General features: G+C 47.5%; 1 protein-coding gene across 1 annotated transcript; it reads right to left on the minus strand.

Moving 5' to 3' along the window:
• Window positions 1-527: 527 nt before the first annotated feature.
• Window positions 528-4,408, minus strand: FOXH1 (forkhead box H1). Its single transcript, XM_088676421.1, has 4 exons — window positions 4,217-4,408; window positions 3,689-3,793; window positions 690-1,062; window positions 528-577 (listed from the first exon to the last, which is right to left on the minus strand). The coding sequence occupies exons 1-4, from the start codon at window positions 4,406-4,408 to the stop codon at window positions 528-530; spliced, it is 720 nt and encodes a 239-aa protein (XP_088532547.1).
• Between the last annotated feature and the right edge of the window lie 12,659 nt (window positions 4,409-17,067).

The raw sequence follows: 17,067 nt of genomic DNA on the forward strand, positions 1-17,067 counted from the left end.
TCTTGAGTCCAGATCAGGACTCCAGGCAGCTTATAGATTAAAAACAGACAGCTAAAAACATATTTATGGAGCCAGCTTAGCCCAGTGGTTCCATCGACTGAAGCATTGCATGGACCCCCCAATCTCTTCCAGCGGTTTGAGACCCGCTTTCAAAATAAAAGGAAAAAAGTGGGGTGTGTGTGCAGGTGTCCACCACGGCTTTTATTATTTAAATTACGCCCCTCCCATTCATATTAAGGTCCTTAAAATCCATATAGAATAAAATGCAATGTTTCCCAGGTAAGGCAAGGGAGGAAGCTGGCCAGACCCTTTTTCCAAGGGGAGCAGCCTGTCCCTTCAGCGGGGTGGGGGCGATTGCGTCTGATGATGAACACAGCAAGGAGGGGGGGCAAGGAAGGGGGGCAAGGAGGGGAAGGGGTGGGAGGGGAGAGGGCCGGGTGGGGCTGCCAAGGGGCCCCAGGAAGTAGCCTGGGGGGGAGGTTGGGGGCAGCAGGAGAGGCAGGGGAGGGCTGCTGGGGGCACGTAGCTCAACAATCCCTGGAAACAGACATGGCCTGCCAGAGGGGGTAGCCTGGTGCTGTTGCAGCACATGGGCGTTGTGGGGTACATGACCAGAGAGCCACACAGGGAGCCTGGGGTCTGCAGGGGGCCGGCCAAGGCAGGGGGGGTTGCGGGGCCCATCAGACTACCTTGCCGAGGGGAAGGCAGGGAGGGGTCCGGGCTGGGGAAGAAGTTGCCCCCACAGTCCAGGGATGCCCAGGAGCAGGGCGAAGTCTCAAGGCTTCTACTTCTCGCTTCGGGGTCCGAGGGGGAGATCCGCAGGATGTTGTCCATGAGAAACGAGCTTCCCGAGTGGCGTTCGGGGTTCTGTGCCCGGGGGAGGCCTGCAGGCGGGTAAGGGCAGCCATGGAGCACGTAAGGGGTCAAGTCCTGGATGAAAGCCGCTTTGTCCCGGCGGGAGATGAGCGTGTTTTGCAGCTTGAGGGCCTCTGGGGGGATGAGGCTGACGTCCACCGACCAGTAGTTCCTCTTGCCGTTGGTTTTCGAGGGGTCCTTTCGCTCCTGCAACAAAAGTGGGGGGGGTTGAGGTATAGAACCATTGAATGGTAGAGGTGGAAGGGAACCCTGAGGTCATCCAGCCCAACCCCCTGCAGTGAAGGAACAGCAGCTGAAGAATCAGAGAGACTTCATCACAAAGCTTGAAACTGTATTGTGATTTTATGTTGTAACTGCCCCGAGTCCTGAGAGTATAGGCAGGTATAGAAAATTTAATAGTAACAGAAATTTCTGTTTCTGCCCCACTTGTACATACAGCTCCCTGGAAACATTCCCCTAACACAGAAAGGTTGCAGGTTTTGGGACATTCTAGTTTAGAGAAAAGGCAAGGAAGAGGTGACTCGATTGAAGTTTGTAAAATTAAACATGGGATTTCAAAGGTGGATAGAGATAGGTTTTTCTCCCCCTCCCCCAGTACTCATGGACATCCTAGAAAACTGAATACTGGAGAAACAGGACAGATAAAAACAATGGCTTTTCTCATGAACGTCCTGTAATATTTCAGTGGTAAATTAACAACAGCACACACACACACTTCTCAAACCTAATAAGGAGATAGGTATGTAGCCGTGTTGGTCTGAGTCGAAGCAAAATAAAATATTCCTTCAGTAGCACCAGTAGCACAACAACAAAGTTTTTATTTTGGTATGAGCTTTCGTGTGCATGCACACTTCGTCAGCGAAGTGTGTATGCACACGAAAGCTCATACCAAAATAAAAACTTAGTTGGTCTTTAAGGTGCTACTGAAGGAATTTTTTTATTTTGCTAATAAGGAGATGTAAAAGGTTACATTTCCCCCTTCATCTCCCCTCCCCTTCCCCACCTCAATTTCAAGCAATAAAGGTTACAGTTCTCCAGTTCAGTCTTCTCTAACCTGGCACTCATTTGCAACTCCCAACTCCCACCTGCCCCATTCACAAGTCCCCCCCCCCAATTCTCCCATGGCCGATGGGTGGATACCACAGGGTTTTCCAAAGTGCGAAGCATGGCTGCGTAACTCCTTGCCACAAGGAAAAGGCAAACAACCCAGCAACTTCCAATGATGGATTTCAGGGTTTCCCAAACTTGGGTTTCCAGTTGTTTTGGACAATTCCCATCAACCTCGATCACTGATCCTGCTAGCTAGGGATGATGAGAGTTACAGTCCCAAAACAGCTGGAGACCCAAGTTTGGGAAACCCTGGATTACATGTCGTAGAAGGGGATGCCAAAATCTCTGCCCCCATCTTGCGGCCGGCCCCAATCCTGCGCCACCATTTTGTGACCTCGGTAATTTCCAGCAGTCTCAAGGCATGCTAGTCTTTTTACCTGGGGGGGGGGGGAGGTAGAAAGACGGAGGACCCCCTGCTCTATAACGAATACACCCCCTTGCAAAATAGCAACCTAACTGCCCCTTTTTCCTTAAGGATTCAATTCAAACCTCTTGAGGGGATGAGGGAGAGGGAACATTTGCCATGCGAAATGTAAAGCGGCCTTGGGCAACCGCAAACTCCCACCTGCTAATGGGCTTTGTAGTCCAAAAACATCTGAGGGGGCGAGGTTGGCAAAGGAGGCAGCTCAACAAAAACCCATTGGGAAACTCTTTAAATCAGACTGTTCCCTCTCCTCCACACACTCCCTGCCCCCCCCCAACCTTCACAGCCCTAGACCTTTCCCCAACCCCCAGATGGGTAGCATCCTGGGTGCAGCTGGTTGGCAACTTGTGGGGACCAGAGCTGTTTTTGGAGGAAGAGCAGAATGCAAACTGGAATTTTTTGAACCAGCAGGGCTCCCCTTACCAAGTGTCAGGAGTTTGGGCTTCACAGGACTGGGGCCCTCCTGAGCTTGTTCTGGAGAAGCAAGGCGCGGCCGCTCAGGTGAAGCCACTTGATACCCCACTGCACCTGGTGGCAAGAGCCGGGAGGGATATAAGCCCAGCATTTCCTTTCAGCTCTTTGCCACAGCAACGCGATCCCTGCCTTGTCGCATCTAGCCTCTTGCTCCTCGACCCTCGGACCCTCGCCTTCATGACACCCTGCTTCCCGGCCTTCGATTCCTCAACTTGCGACTTCCTGCAGCTTGACCTTCAGCCCCGCGCCACATGGACTTTCGTTCCTGCTTCCACACCGCCACCTTGCCCCCAGTCCTGACGTCCTCAGGTGGGCCCGCTATCTCCCACCACGATATGAAACTGCTTTCTATGACCAAGTCAGGCCTCTGGACACTTTCTCTCTGCCCAGGATGACCCACTCCTTGCAGCCTTCCTCAGCCTCCTGTTGCCTTGGGATGGGTTTTGGACTACAAATCGCCCTGACCACTGGCCATTCTGGCTGGAACCGAAGTGTGGTCTGCTGCAGGTGCAAAGCCTCCAGGAGTTTTTCCGCAGCTGGATCAGAGCATCTTGCAGCGGCCAGAAGGCTCCCCCAATGGGAAGCCCACAAGCCAGGTATGAGCAAAACAGAAGGGCCTCATCAACCCCAAGTCCCAGGGTTACTGCCTTAAAACACATTGCATAAACATTTAAAAGCACTTGCAACCACACAGATAAGGGGGGGACCTGTCCTAAATGTCCTAAAAACATTTGCCTTATGTATCGCATTACTGTGCATTATTATTATTAGCAATAACACTTCAATAGCGTTACTAACACTTACCATCCGAAAGCAGGGGTTCGACGAGAGGTTGTGTCGAACCGACTCCTTCCAACTCTCGCAGCCCTGCCGGAAAATCGGGAACAGGGCCCGGATGTCTTCTATTATCTAAAGGAGAAAAAGAGAGATGGGGCTTTAACTTCAGCTGCCGGCCTGAGGACGGGCCCCGTCGGAAGCCCTTCTCCTCCTCCTCCTCCTCGCACAGCCGAAGAGGCAAGCAGCGTCTGGGGCATTCGAAGCCCGCGAGGGCCGCTCTGTCGAGCCACCCACTTCGCGCGCATCCCGCCGCCCCTCTGCTTTTCATGGTAGCCCGACGCGCTGCGTCCCCCGACGGCTAAAAAGCCTCTCGGACCGGCGGGCTCCTGGTAAAGCAAAACTCATAAAGGCGGCCCCGCTGGGCTCCGGGAGGAGAACCCCGACAGGGAACGGCGTCCGAGCCCGCAACCCTCTTTCTGGCCAGCTGGACGGGCCCGACGGCTCGCGTGCGCAATGAGCAAGCAAGCGGATTCGCTTCCCAGCAGGTGCGCTCACCTGGTGCAACTGCAGCCTCTTCTCCGGGGAGCGCTGGATGACCAAGGCAATCATGGCCAAGTAGCTGTAGGGAGGCTTCGGGTGCCGGCTGTAGGCTTTCTTCTTGCGCACCGTCGACAGGATGGACGGGCCTTGCGCTGGAGGGGGCGTCGGCGTCTCGGGCTGGCGTTTCGGGGCGTCGAGAGGATCCATGTCGACGTTGCGCAAGAAGAGCCGGGCGGCGTTGAGGGTTCCCAGAGGATGGTGAAGCGTCTGGATTCTGGCCGGCCCTTATATGTCCTGGGGGCCCTGGGGGGCGTTGACCGACATAGATGGGGGCAGACCCTTTGGGGAGGGCACTTGACCCAGGTGGGATAATGGCCGGGCGGGGGCGGGGAGCAGGCGGCCCTTGGAGGCGCCCGGGCCTCGGATCCACAGGATCAGTCCGGCACAAGCAACACCCCCGACGGGGAAGGGGCATTGGGGGACAAAGGACCCCCATCGAGAGGCGCCGCGAGCCGCTGTGGATTAGCAGAGACGCGCGCCGGACTTCGAGGTCAACTGCAGGAAGAGCCATTTCCACCTCATCGCTGCCCTGGGGTGGAAGAGCCGAGGAGCGGCTCAGTGGGGCTTACTCCCGAGGAAGCGTGCCTGGCTGTAATAGCAGCAGCAGCAAGGGGGCCGCTTGGCTGGACTAGACGGCGCCTGAGGACGGGCGGTAGCTCAGGTGTGCTGCTTTCCCCCTCACCTGCGCCCCGCCAGGTGTGCTGCCAGTCGGAGCCCGATCCACCTGGCGGTTTGACAGGCTGGCAAAGGCAATGATGGAGCCTCAAGTGCAGCTCGGGGCAAAGCAAAGAAAGTCCCTCTTTCCTCAGCATTAGTTAGACTGCGGAACTCCCTCCCACAAGAGGCAGTGAGGGCCACCAACTAAGAGGGCGTTGAAAGAGGACTGGAGGGATTCCTGCTTGTTTCCAGCAGGCACTGGGAGATGCTGCACTAGGTGGGCCATGGGCCTGATCCTGTGGGCTCTCTTCTTATGATAAAGCCATCAATGGCTACTAACGGGAGACAGTCAGTTCTTCAGAATCCCAGTTCCTGGAAGCCACAGGAGGGGAGGGGGCTTTGAGCTCAGATCCCACATCTCTCTTGACTCACGGACCTTTGACCTAATGCAGCTGGGCTCATTTCATGTTCCTATGATTCCATTGGCCCCAGCAAGCAGAGCCCTTGTTAATTATTGTTAATTGCTTATTTTTATGTATTAAATTTGCGTGCTGCCCTTCCTCCGTAGATTTGAGGGTGGCTCACAGCACAAAAATGCAAGATAAAAACAAAATACATAATGAAAACAAGAACAAAACAAACCAACAACCCCCTCCCCCAAACAAATTTAAGAGAATATAGGGTGTTGGTCAGCCCAAAGCCTGGTTGAAGAGGAATATTTTTGCCTGGCGCATGTGTTTGGTGTGCCAGCTCTGAGCACATGCGTGTTCCGATGATGAAGGTATGAGACTGGAGCTTTCGGTTGTTTGTAGAATTTAAGAAAGGAAGCTTGAGATTTTTGTGGCCTCTTTGTGATACTGTTTTCTGTCACCGTAACAAAAATATTAAACACGTGGTTCTTTCTTACGATCTTGAAAGTTGACTCGGATTTTTGGAAATGAAACAAAGGGTCTGCTGGTTTCTCTTTAAGGTTTCCAGACTCAAAAGAGAGCAGGGCAATTAAAGGCACAGAAGTCCTGTCCTCTATTGAGTCTGGCAACCCTAGAAGAGCAGTATACTCACCCAGCTGCCTCCATCTCTAGCAGATTTCACTTGATTAAGGAAGGCAGCCGTCACTAAGTAGTTCTCCATGCCACCCTCCTGCCCTAGGCCTGGTTTGCACCAAGTCAAACCTCAGCTTAACTCAGTACAAGGCTAGCTTTATTCAAAAAACAAACATGGGGGAGTTAAGCCACTGCAAGTTCCTTGCTGAGAGCCAGCACCTTGCGTGGTCCTGGTAAGCCATAGTTTGACTTAACATGGGATGCAAAGCAGAAAGACCACTTGTTTCGGTGGAGAGATCAATAAACTTAAAATAATAATGGGTTCATCAGGGTCAGGGTCAAAATGCCTTTGATAGATGCACAAGGAAGATAAGATAATAATAATTCAATCAGGAAGGGTGGGTGTTGCTGATAAGGGTCTTATGGTGCACTGGGGATAAGGATGGGCAGATTGCTTTTAGGGATGGTAAGATGCAACTGATATGTTTTTAAGGGTTGTGCAATGGAGGGGCTTTGAAGGCAACTTAGGTGGTGTGAGAAGAAGCACCTGTTGAAAATTCCTACTTCTGCACAACCCTTAAAGCTCCATGTTGTTGCTATGTTTATTTATACCCCTCCACTCTCCCTGGCTGGCTGGGACTCAAGGCGGCTTACAGATAAATATGAGAATCGCTGAAGTCATAGAAAAAACAATTGCACATTGATTGAATTTAAACTATATCCATATATAAAACAAAATAAAAAAATTCCTTCAGTAGCACCTTAAAGACCAACTAAGTTTTTATTTTGGTATGAGCTTTTGTGTGCATGCACACTTCTTCAGATACCAAAATAAAAACTTAGTTGGTCTTTAAGGTGCTACTGAAGGAATTTTTTAATTTTGCTTCGACTCAGACCAACACGGCTACCTACCTGTAACCATATATAAAACCTGTTTAAAAACGTAAAAGCAACACAGCACTAGCCCTTTTTTTAAAAAGCACTCCGTTTCCCAAAGCCTTTTGCAACCAAAAACAGGAGGAGGACATCAAGGAAGGAGCCAGTTTGGTTCCTGATATTGCCCTCTCCTGAGTCCCTCACCAAACAGGCCTGTGAGGGGGGCAGGACTGAGAGAATGGGCCTCCCCATCCCCGGAAGACCCCAAAACCCAGACAGGTTATTTTTAGGGAACAGGGTCTTTCAGACCCTAATGGGGTTCCCTGCTGCTTTCTGAATATTAATACGTTTGCAACTCCCATCATCCCTAGCTAGCAGGACCGGTTGGAATTGTAGTGCAAAAACAGCTGGAGACCAAAGTTTGGGAAAGCCTGCTCCAGATGTTTCTGAACCACAACTCCCATCATCCCTGGCCCATCTAGGTCAGCATCCTGTTCTCACAGTGACCAGTGGCATGAAACTGGCAAGCAGGAGCTGGGCATAACCTGCGAGTCATGATAATGAATGCCTTCTCCTTCCTTTGCAATGCCAGGGTCGGACCAGGACCATGAAGCTTTGACTGCGTGGCCCTGGGCCAGTCACTGCCTCTCACAGGGCTGTTGTGAGGGTTAGCTGAGGAAGGGGGAGAACTGTGTCTGCCACCTTGAGTGATTTGAATGCAAAAGTGTGTTATAAATAAAATAATAACTAAACAAGCAAACATGCAGCGAGCTGGCTGCCAGTTGCAGGTAGTCACCGATGTAGAAAAGAAACTCCGGGAACACAGGAAGTTACTTCAGAGGCTCAGAGGGCGTTTTGCGTGAGCTGAGCCCTAGTCCTTCTCATTTCATATTTTCCAGAATTTGACCATGGTATGGAAAATAGGTGCTGATCCGAGTAGTGCTCACAAATAACCACTCCTTCTCGAGTGCAGATGAGCGTCTACTTCACTGGCACACAAGATATACATTTAATAAACTATAAAATGATAAGAATTAACAAAACCACAGCCAGAAATTGCTGTGCAGGGCTAGTTGCAAGAACTCTCCTCTTTCCTGGCATTGCATCCTAGCTTCATTACGGTCACCTGCGGCCTCAAATTCAGGATCCCCCCCCCACCCAAGGCCAAAGTCTGCATCCTCTAGTCCAGGCATCCTCAAACTTCGGCCCTCCAGATGTTTTGGACTACAATTCCCATCATCCCTGACCACTGGTCCTGTTAGCTAGGGATCATGGGAGTTGTAGGCCAAAACATCTGGAGGGCCCAGTTTGGGGATGCCTGCTCTAGTCTACCCTCTTCCCAAAAAAGGAAGGCCAGTCCAGGCTTTCTTAACCTGATTGCTCCCTTTGTTGTGCAAATGCCCCATGGCAATTATGCAGGAGGATTTCCTAACTGGGCTGCTGATGGCTAGGGGAAAGCAGGCACCAACAGGGAGGTCAGAAGGAGGTTGCCAGGCTTTGGCCATTTGGACTTTCACCCTATCGGAGAAGGTCTAATAAAAGACTCTGTGCTTGACCAGGGGAAAGGAAACCACCTCTAGAGGTCCCCTGAAGAAAAGGCTATTGTCATGCATTTGCGTGTGTAGCATCAACAACCAGAATAATCAAATTATATAGAGTAATAAAGGGCCTCGTTAAACTAGCAAAGGGATGGAGACAATGGAAGGGAAGAGAGAGAAGATAAGGGGAAAAGGTTTGCTTGATTAAATTTCTGGCTACATTAGGTTTGGGCCTCCGCCCTTTGGAAAAAGTAGGTCACCTGGACCAAATTCAGGTGTGGTAATTGAGCCAAATAAATCCAGAGGGAAAGGCTGGTTTATACAAGGCCACACCAAATTATGTCGGACTATAACTGTACTGAACGACTAAACAACAACAATAACTGTACTGTGGCTGTTGTTTAGTCGTTTAGTCGTGTCCGACTCTTCGTGACCCCATGGACCATAGTACGCCAGGCACTCCTGTCTTGCACTGCCTCCCACAGTTTGGTCAAACTCATGTTCGTAGCTTCAAGAACACTGTCCAACCATCTCGTCCTCTGTTATCCTCTTCTCCTAGTGCCCTCAATTTTTCCCAACATCAGGGTCTTTTCCAAGGATTCTTCTCTTCTCATGAGGTGGCCAAAGTATTGGAGCCTCAGCTTCACGATCTGTCCTTCCAGGGAGCACTCAGGGCTGATTTCCTTAAGAATGGATAGGTTTGATCTTCTTGCAGTCCATGGGACTTTCAAGAGTCTCCTCCAGCACCATAATTCAAAAGCATCAATTCTTCGGCGATCAGCCTTCTTTACTGTGTACCTTCTGTACTGTGGCTTCCCCCCCAAAAAAACCCTCAGCTCTCCTGAGGGACCCCCACGTAGGAGGGGGCAGCCCCCTTCCCTCTGAATGGGCCACCAGTTGTAAGCAGATGCTTTGCAAGGTGATCAAATCAGTAGCCAACACAAGAAAATTGACTCAATTGGGTGTGTCAACTGAGCAGGTGATGTCAATTAAAGGATGCAGTTGAGAGATCAGGGATGCATCACTCTAAAGGAGACCCAGGTTCAAAACTATGTCAGTTTGTTAAACCAACAGCAGGTAGGGGTGGGCTTTCAGATCAAAATAAATTTTATTATTTGTACCCCGTCCATCTCAGCCATTGCCTCAGTTGCCTCAGCCATTCTGGGTAATGTTTCATGATATGGTGCCCTGTGCGTGGCCAAAATTTATGAACTTTGCAGTTATGGGTTTTCTCAATTTTGTGCCCCCTTGGCTTGGTGCTCTGTGCAGGGGAACCACACATAATGCTCTCAATCTGGCGCTGAGCATGTCTAGTGGCACTTATATATCTCACTGGTGAAAATGGCAGAAATGTATAGAACTAGTTCTAACAAGTGCTGGAAATGTAAAGAAAAGTAAGGTACCTTTTTCATATGTGGTGGAATTGTAAAATAATTAGAAACTATGGGGGTATGATTTATAATGAAATGAAAACAATGTTCAAGATAACCTTTGTTAAAAGACTAGAAGCATTCTTATTAGGTGTTGTAGGGCAAGGCTTACCAAAATACAAGAAGAATCTATTTATGGATGCGACAATAGCGGCCAGAATTCTATTAGCTCAAAGATGGAGAAGTGTTGAAATACCAACGAAAGAACAATTGCAAGTTGATTGAAAAAGCTGAAATGGCGGAGTTAATTGAGAGACTCAAAGATAAGGACAACAATGACTTTTAAAAAGACTGGGAACCTTTTATGATGTATATGCAGAAACAATGCATTGAAATGAACTCGCTTGCAGGATTGGAGGAATACACTTAACAATGGACAAATATAAATAGAAAACACAAATAGGAGGTCAAAATGTTAAGAATAGATTAAGAATACAATTTTAATTTTAGTATATAAGGTATATAAAATTACAAGCAGAATAAATTAATATGTTATAAACCAGAAAGAGAAGTTTGGGGGAAGACACCGGGGGCGGGGTGTGGGCGTTAATTGAAATTGTAAAATGCAATTTGAACTTTTGAATATGTTAAAATTTGTTGGAAAATTGTGTGTGTGTGTGTGTGTGTGTGAAATGTAAGGACACACAAAGAGCCTGCAGGTCAGGCCAGAGTCCAGCATCCTGTTCTCACAGTGGCTGAACAGTTGCCTGTCAGAAACCTGCAAGCAGGATTCGAACACAAGGGCAACTCTCCCCTCTCCCCTCTCCCCTCTTGCTGTGGTTTCCAGCAACTGGTATTCAGAAGCCTTGCTGCCTCCAGCTGTGGAGGCAGAGCAGAGCCATCCTGGCTAGCAGCCATTGATAGACCTCACCTGGAGTACTGTGTCCAGTTCTGGGCACCACAGTTCAAGAAGGATCTGACAAGCTGGAACGTGTCCAGAAGAGGGCAACCAAAATGGTCAAAGGCCTGGAAACGATGCCTTATGAGGAACGGCTTAGGGAGCTGGGTATGTTTAGCCTGGAGAAGAGAAGGTTAAGGGGTGATATGATAGCCATGTTCAAATATATAAAAGGATGTCATATAGAGGAGGGAGAAAGGTTGTTTTCTGCTGCTCCAGAGAAGCGGACACGGAGCAATGGATTCAAACTACAAGACAGAAGATTCCACCTAAACATTAGGAAGAACTTCCTGACAGTAAGAGCTGTTCGGCAGTGGAATTTGCTGCCAAGGAGTGTGGCGGAGTCTCCTTCTTTGGAGGTCTTTGAGCAGAGGCTTGACAGGCATATGTCAAGAATGCTTTGATGGTGTTTCTTGCTCAGCAGGGGGTTGGACTGGATGGCCCTTGTGGTCTCTTCCAACTCTATGATTCTATGATTCTATTCTATGATTCTATGATTCTATGATTCTATAGCCCTCTCCTCCTCCTCAATGAATTTGTCTCGCCCTCTCCTAAAGCCATCTAAGTTGGCAGCCAGCCCTGCCTCCTGGGGGAGGAAGTTCCACAGGTTAACTCTGCGCTGTCCTTTATTTTATCCGTCCAGAATCTTCCTACACTCGGCCTCATTGTATAAAGTCACAGGCGAGTCCTCTTGACGTGGTCTGTGGGCAAGTGGCCTCTCAGACTGTGAAAGTCTGTAAGCTACCACAATACTATGTTATTATTATTATTAAAGATTTTCTTGATTTACAAAAGTATGTGCAAAGTCCCTTGTAACATTTTTACAAATCAGTTTCATTTGTTGTGACATTGGGAAGAAAAGGGGGAAAGAGGTAGATGGGGTGGGGTCGGGGGACGATGTTTCTATTTTACTTAATGTGGGTTTTTTTTTGTCAGCGTCGTTTGTGCTGGTTCTCCGCTGTTCGCTTGTGTTCCTTTGGTGGCGAGAGATGTTGGAGTTGGCCTAGGCCCAGGGTATGATTGTTCATTTGTGATTGGAGAATACTATGTTTTTAACATGGTCTAAGTCGCAACCAGAGAAGACCCATTTGCAATCAATGGACTAACCGTTCATCTCCCATAGGCGTGAATTTTTAAGTTTCCAGTTCCTTTTTTTAAAAAAATAATAATATTTTAATTGGTTTTTACAACAACAAAACATCACTTAGGGAAAAAACAAAAATCATATATCAAAACATTAAATCAATTATATTTACATTCCTGTTGTCTTTGTCCATGGAGTTTTCTTGGCAGGGATACTGGAGTGGCTTGCCAGTTCCTTCTCCAGGTGGATCACGTTTAGTCAAAACTCTCCACTATGACCTGTCCATCTTGGGTGGCCCTGCATGGCATAGCTCATAGCTTCTCTGAGTTATTCAAGCCCCTTCGCCACGACAAGGCATTGATCCATGAAGGGGAATAACAAGGCCAGTGGAAGTGATGATATTCCAGCTGAACTATCTAAAATTTTAAAAGATGATGCTGTTAAGGTGCTACACCCAATATGCCAACAAGTTTGGAAAACTCAGCAATGGCCAGAGGATTGGAGAAGATCAGTCTACATCCCAATTCCAAAGAAGGGCAGTGCCAAAGAATGCTCCAACTACCGCACAATTGCGCTCATTTCACACGCTAGCAAGGTTATGCTTAAAATTCTACAAGGCAGGCTTAGGCAGTATGTGGACCGAGAACTCCCAGAAGTGCAAGCTGGATTTCGAAAGGGCAGAGGAACCAGAGACCAAATAGCAAACATGCGCTGGATTATGGAGAAAGCTAGAGAGTCCCAGAAAAACGTCTACTTCTGCTTCATTGACTATGCAAAAGCCTTTGACTGTGTCGACCACAGCAAACTATGGCAAGTTCTTAAAGAAATGGGAGTGCCTGATCACCTCATCTGTCTCCTGAGAAATCTCTATGTGGGACAAGAAGCTACAGTTAGAACTGGATATGGAACAACGGATTGGTTCAAAATTGGGAAAGGAGTACGACAAGGTTGTATATTGTCTCCCTGCTTATTTAACTTATATGCAGAATTCATCATGCGAAAGGCTGGACTAGATGAATCCCAAGCAGGAATTAAGATTGCCGGAAGAAATATCAACAACCTCAGATATGCAGATGACACAACCTTGATGGCAGAAAGTGAGGAGGAATTAAAGAACCTTTTAATGAGGGTGAAAGAGGAGAGCGCAAAATATGGTCTGAAGCTCAACATCAAAAAAACCAAGATCATGGCCACTGGTCCCATCACCTCCTGGCAAATAGAAGGGGAAGAAATGGAGGCAGTGAGAGATTTTACTTTCTTGGGCTCCTTGATCACTGCAGATGGTGACAGCAGTCACGAAATTAAAAGACGCCTGCTTCTTGGGAGAAAAGCAATGACAAACCTAGACAGCATCTTAAAAAGCAGAGACATCACCTTGCCGACAAAGGTCCGTATAGTTAAAGCTATGGTTTTCCCAGTAGTGATGTATGGAAGTGAGAGCTGGACCATAAAGAAGGCTGATCGCCGAAGAATTGATGCTTTTGAATTATGGTGCTGGAGGAGACTCTTGAGAGTCCCATGGACTGCAAGAAGATCAAACCTATCCATTCTTAAGGAAATCAGCCCTGAGTGCTCCCTGGAAGGACAGATCGTGAAGCTGAGGCTCCAATACTTTGGCCACCTCATGAGAAGAGAAGAATCCTTGGAAAAGACCCTGATGTTGGGAAAGATTGAGGGCACTAGGAGAAGGGGACGTCAGAGGACAAGATGGTTGGACAGTGTTCTCGAAGCTACGAACATGAGTTTGACCAAACTGCGGGAGGCAGTGCAAGACAGGAGTGCCTGGCGTGCTCCGGTCCATGGGGTCACGAAGAGTCGGACACGACTAAACGACTAAACAACAACAATTTACATTCCATTTTAGATCCACAATTTGGGATTATTAAAATCCCTTGACCTTCCCTGGTTCCTTTTTTGTATGTTATTCATGATTTCTTATTCTTCCAGTTAACCTAGCCATTTCCGAATATTCCATTAACTCATTTTGCCAGCCTACTTTTGTGGGGACAACTTCTTCTTTCCAAGATTTAAGTTTCCAGTTCCAATCCTGTATTGACTTACCCAGGAGGTAAACCTCCATTGAACACAGTGGGACTTTCTTCTGAGTAGACATAGGATCATACAATTGTAGAGTTGGAAGGGACCTATCATCCAAGTCATTGATAAAGATGTTGAATAAGACTGGGCCCAACCCCCCCCACAATACATGATGGTGCTGCAGTTAAGAAATTTTGCCAGAGCTAAAATTGAATGGAAGTGGGGGGGGGAGGACCTTTCCAAACCTCCTCCTTTGTGCAGCCCAATGTGGAACCATCCCTCTCACCCACCGCAAAAGAAATGCAAACTTTTTCAAGTGAAAATGTATTTAACAAAATTCATTCACCACTTGATTGTAGTAAAACCTCAAAGAGGTTTTTTTTTTAAAAAAATAAAGAATACCAGTAAGATTATCACTAAGAGACAATTAAACAAAGGTATTTAAAAACACTGAAAAAATGGATAAGGAGGAACAATTGGCTAAAAAAGGATCAAAACACATGTAACTTGATTTCAGCAAGGCCTTTGACAAGGTGCCCCATGATATTCTTGTAAAGAAGCTGGTAAAATTCAGTGGATTTGTAACTGGCTTACTGACCCGAACCCAAAGGGTGCTCATCAATGGCTCCTCTTCATCCTGTCACAGAGAAGTGACTAGTGGGGTGCCACAGGGTTCTGTCTTGGGCCCAGTCTTATTCAACATCTTTATCAATGACTTGGATGATGGGCTTGAGGGCATCCTGAGCAAGTTTGCTGATGACACCAAATTGGGAGGGGTGGCTAATACCCCAGAGGACAGGATCCCACTTCAAAATGACCTTAACAGATTAGACAACTGGGCCAAAGCAAACAAGATGAATTTTAACAAGGAGAAATGTAAAGTACTACACTTGGGCAAAAATAAAATAAAAAAATAAAAAAATGAAAGGCACAAATACAGGATGGGAGACACCTGGCTTGAGAGCAGTACATGTGAAAAGGATCTAGGAGTCTTGGTAGACCACAAACTTGACATGAGTCAGCAGTGTGATGCAGCAGCTCAAAAAGCCAATGCAATTCTGGGCTGCATCAATAGGAGTATAGCGTCTAGATCAAGGGAAGTAATAGTACCACTGTATTCTGCTCTGGTCAGACCTCACCTGGAATACTGTGTCCAGTTCTGGGCACCACAGTTCAAGAAGGATTCTGACAAGTTGGAACGTGTCCAGAAGAGGGCAACCAAAATGGTCAAAGGCCTGGAAACAATGCCTTATGAGGAACGGCTTAGGGAGCTGGGTATGTTTAGCCTGGAGAAGAGAAGGTTAAGGGGTGATATGATAGCCATGTTCAAATATATCAAAGGATGTCATATAGAGGAGGGAGAAAGGTTGTTTTCGGCTGCTCGAGAAGCGGACACGGAGCAATGGGTTCAAACTACAAGAAAGAAGATTCCACCTAAACATTAGGAAGAACTTCCTGACAGTAAGAGCTGTTTGGCAGTGGAATTTGCTGCCAAGGAGTGTGGTGGAGTCTCCTTCTTTGGAGGTCTTTAAGCAGAAGCTTGACAGGCATATGTCAAGAATGCTTTGATTGTGTTTCCCCCCAACCCAGGGGGGTTGGACTGGATGGCCCTGTTGAATGATTGTGTAAAAGTGTCATTATTGTTTCACTGTACCTTTAAGAGTCAGGAAAGATTTAATGACTGGGGCTCTGCAGCTGTGGAGCAGCTCTACAGGTGTTGCTGTGAAGCTGATGATGCAGGGTATATCAGGGGTGTTGTGTGTTGCCTCTGTGCTGGGCGTTTTCCCAGTGTGCTCTTGGTGGGTGGTTTGGTTGTGCGGGTATTCTGTGTAAGCCTAATTTAATTTTTGTAATTTTTCCTTTCTCCATTAAACCAAGCATTTGTTTAAGTCTTGGTCTCTATGTGTAAGTTTCTCAACCAGTTTCTGCTGATTTTGCTTTTAACCCCAACATCTTGGTTATGGGCCCAGTGGTTGAGTGTGGAACTACACATGTTAGTTTTTGGAGAAAGGTTTAGAAAGGTTTTTTCCTTCTTTTTGCTGCAACGGTTTTGTGGGCTGGTGGTTGAAAAGTTCCAGCATGGCAGACCGTGTTGCTGAGGCTGAGAAGGCTTTAACATTCCCGCAACTAACGGCCGAGAACTATAGCTTATGGTCTTTTCGCATGGAAGCACTTCTGACTTCCCGTGATGTGTGGAAGTACGTGACCGAGGACCCTCCTGCTCCTATGACCGATGCCTGGTCGAAAGGTGATGCTAAAGCAAGGGCATTAATTAACTTGGCTGTTAGTGATCAGCAAGTTGTGTATATAAGAAATAAGAAAACTGCCAAAGAAATGTGGGACAGTCTTGCGGCAGTGCACGTTAGAAAGGAGTCAGTGTCTGCCATAGCTAGCCAGATATCTGCTGTACCTCCAGCACAATTAACTGTGGAAGGGGTAACAGCAAGATTGATGGGCGAGCTGGACAGAAGGGAGGCTTGTGGGATTAGCACTCCTATTTCTAAAAATAATGAGGAACGCCGTATGCAAGTCTGTGGTGATTCATCTGCTTTCAAAACTTCCAAGCATTGCTGGTTTTGTAAAAAGCAGGGGCACCTTGCGAGGAACTGCAGATTTAAAAAGCAAAATGCTTCAAGGTCCGTTCCAGTTCGTAAATCACAGACAGCAACCCAGCAGTCGGCAGCACATCGTAAAGATGGACGTGAGCCGCGAGCGTTCCATGTTCGTGAATTAGGTCGTAAAGTAATTAAAGATGACACGTGGAAATCGTTTGTAGTAGATTCCGGGGCGTCAATTCATCTTTGTAACAACCGAAGTCTGTTTATTTCTTTCGAAGAGGAAATTGGCACCATTCATCTGGCCAACTCCGACGTTCTACAGTCGCTTGGCAGAGGTACTGTGAAACTTGACTCCTTAAACATCACAATAGCAAATTGCACTTACTGCCCATCAGTGGACAATTTATTATCAGTAAGTTGCTTTGCACGCCAAGGAGTAACTGTGTGCTTCACAAAATCACTATGTGAGTTCTACAAAGGGGGAAAACGTGTATTGTATGCCAAAGAGTCTGAAGGTTTATATAGACTATATTTTAAAACGCATTCACAGCCACCTGTGAACTGTAGAGTAACCCAGCCAAGGCAAGGGTTGAGAAAAAGTCAGGGGCTGAGAAATGTAAAGCCTCACTCCGGATGTATTCATGAGGCGCATAGACTTTTGGGACATTTAAATTTCACAGATGTG

The sequence above is a fragment of the Zootoca vivipara genome, chromosome 8 (assembly GCF_965207765.1).
Source record: "Zootoca vivipara chromosome 8, rZooViv2.hap1.1, whole genome shotgun sequence".
Lineage (NCBI taxonomy): Eukaryota > Metazoa > Chordata > Lepidosauria > Squamata > Lacertidae > Zootoca > Zootoca vivipara.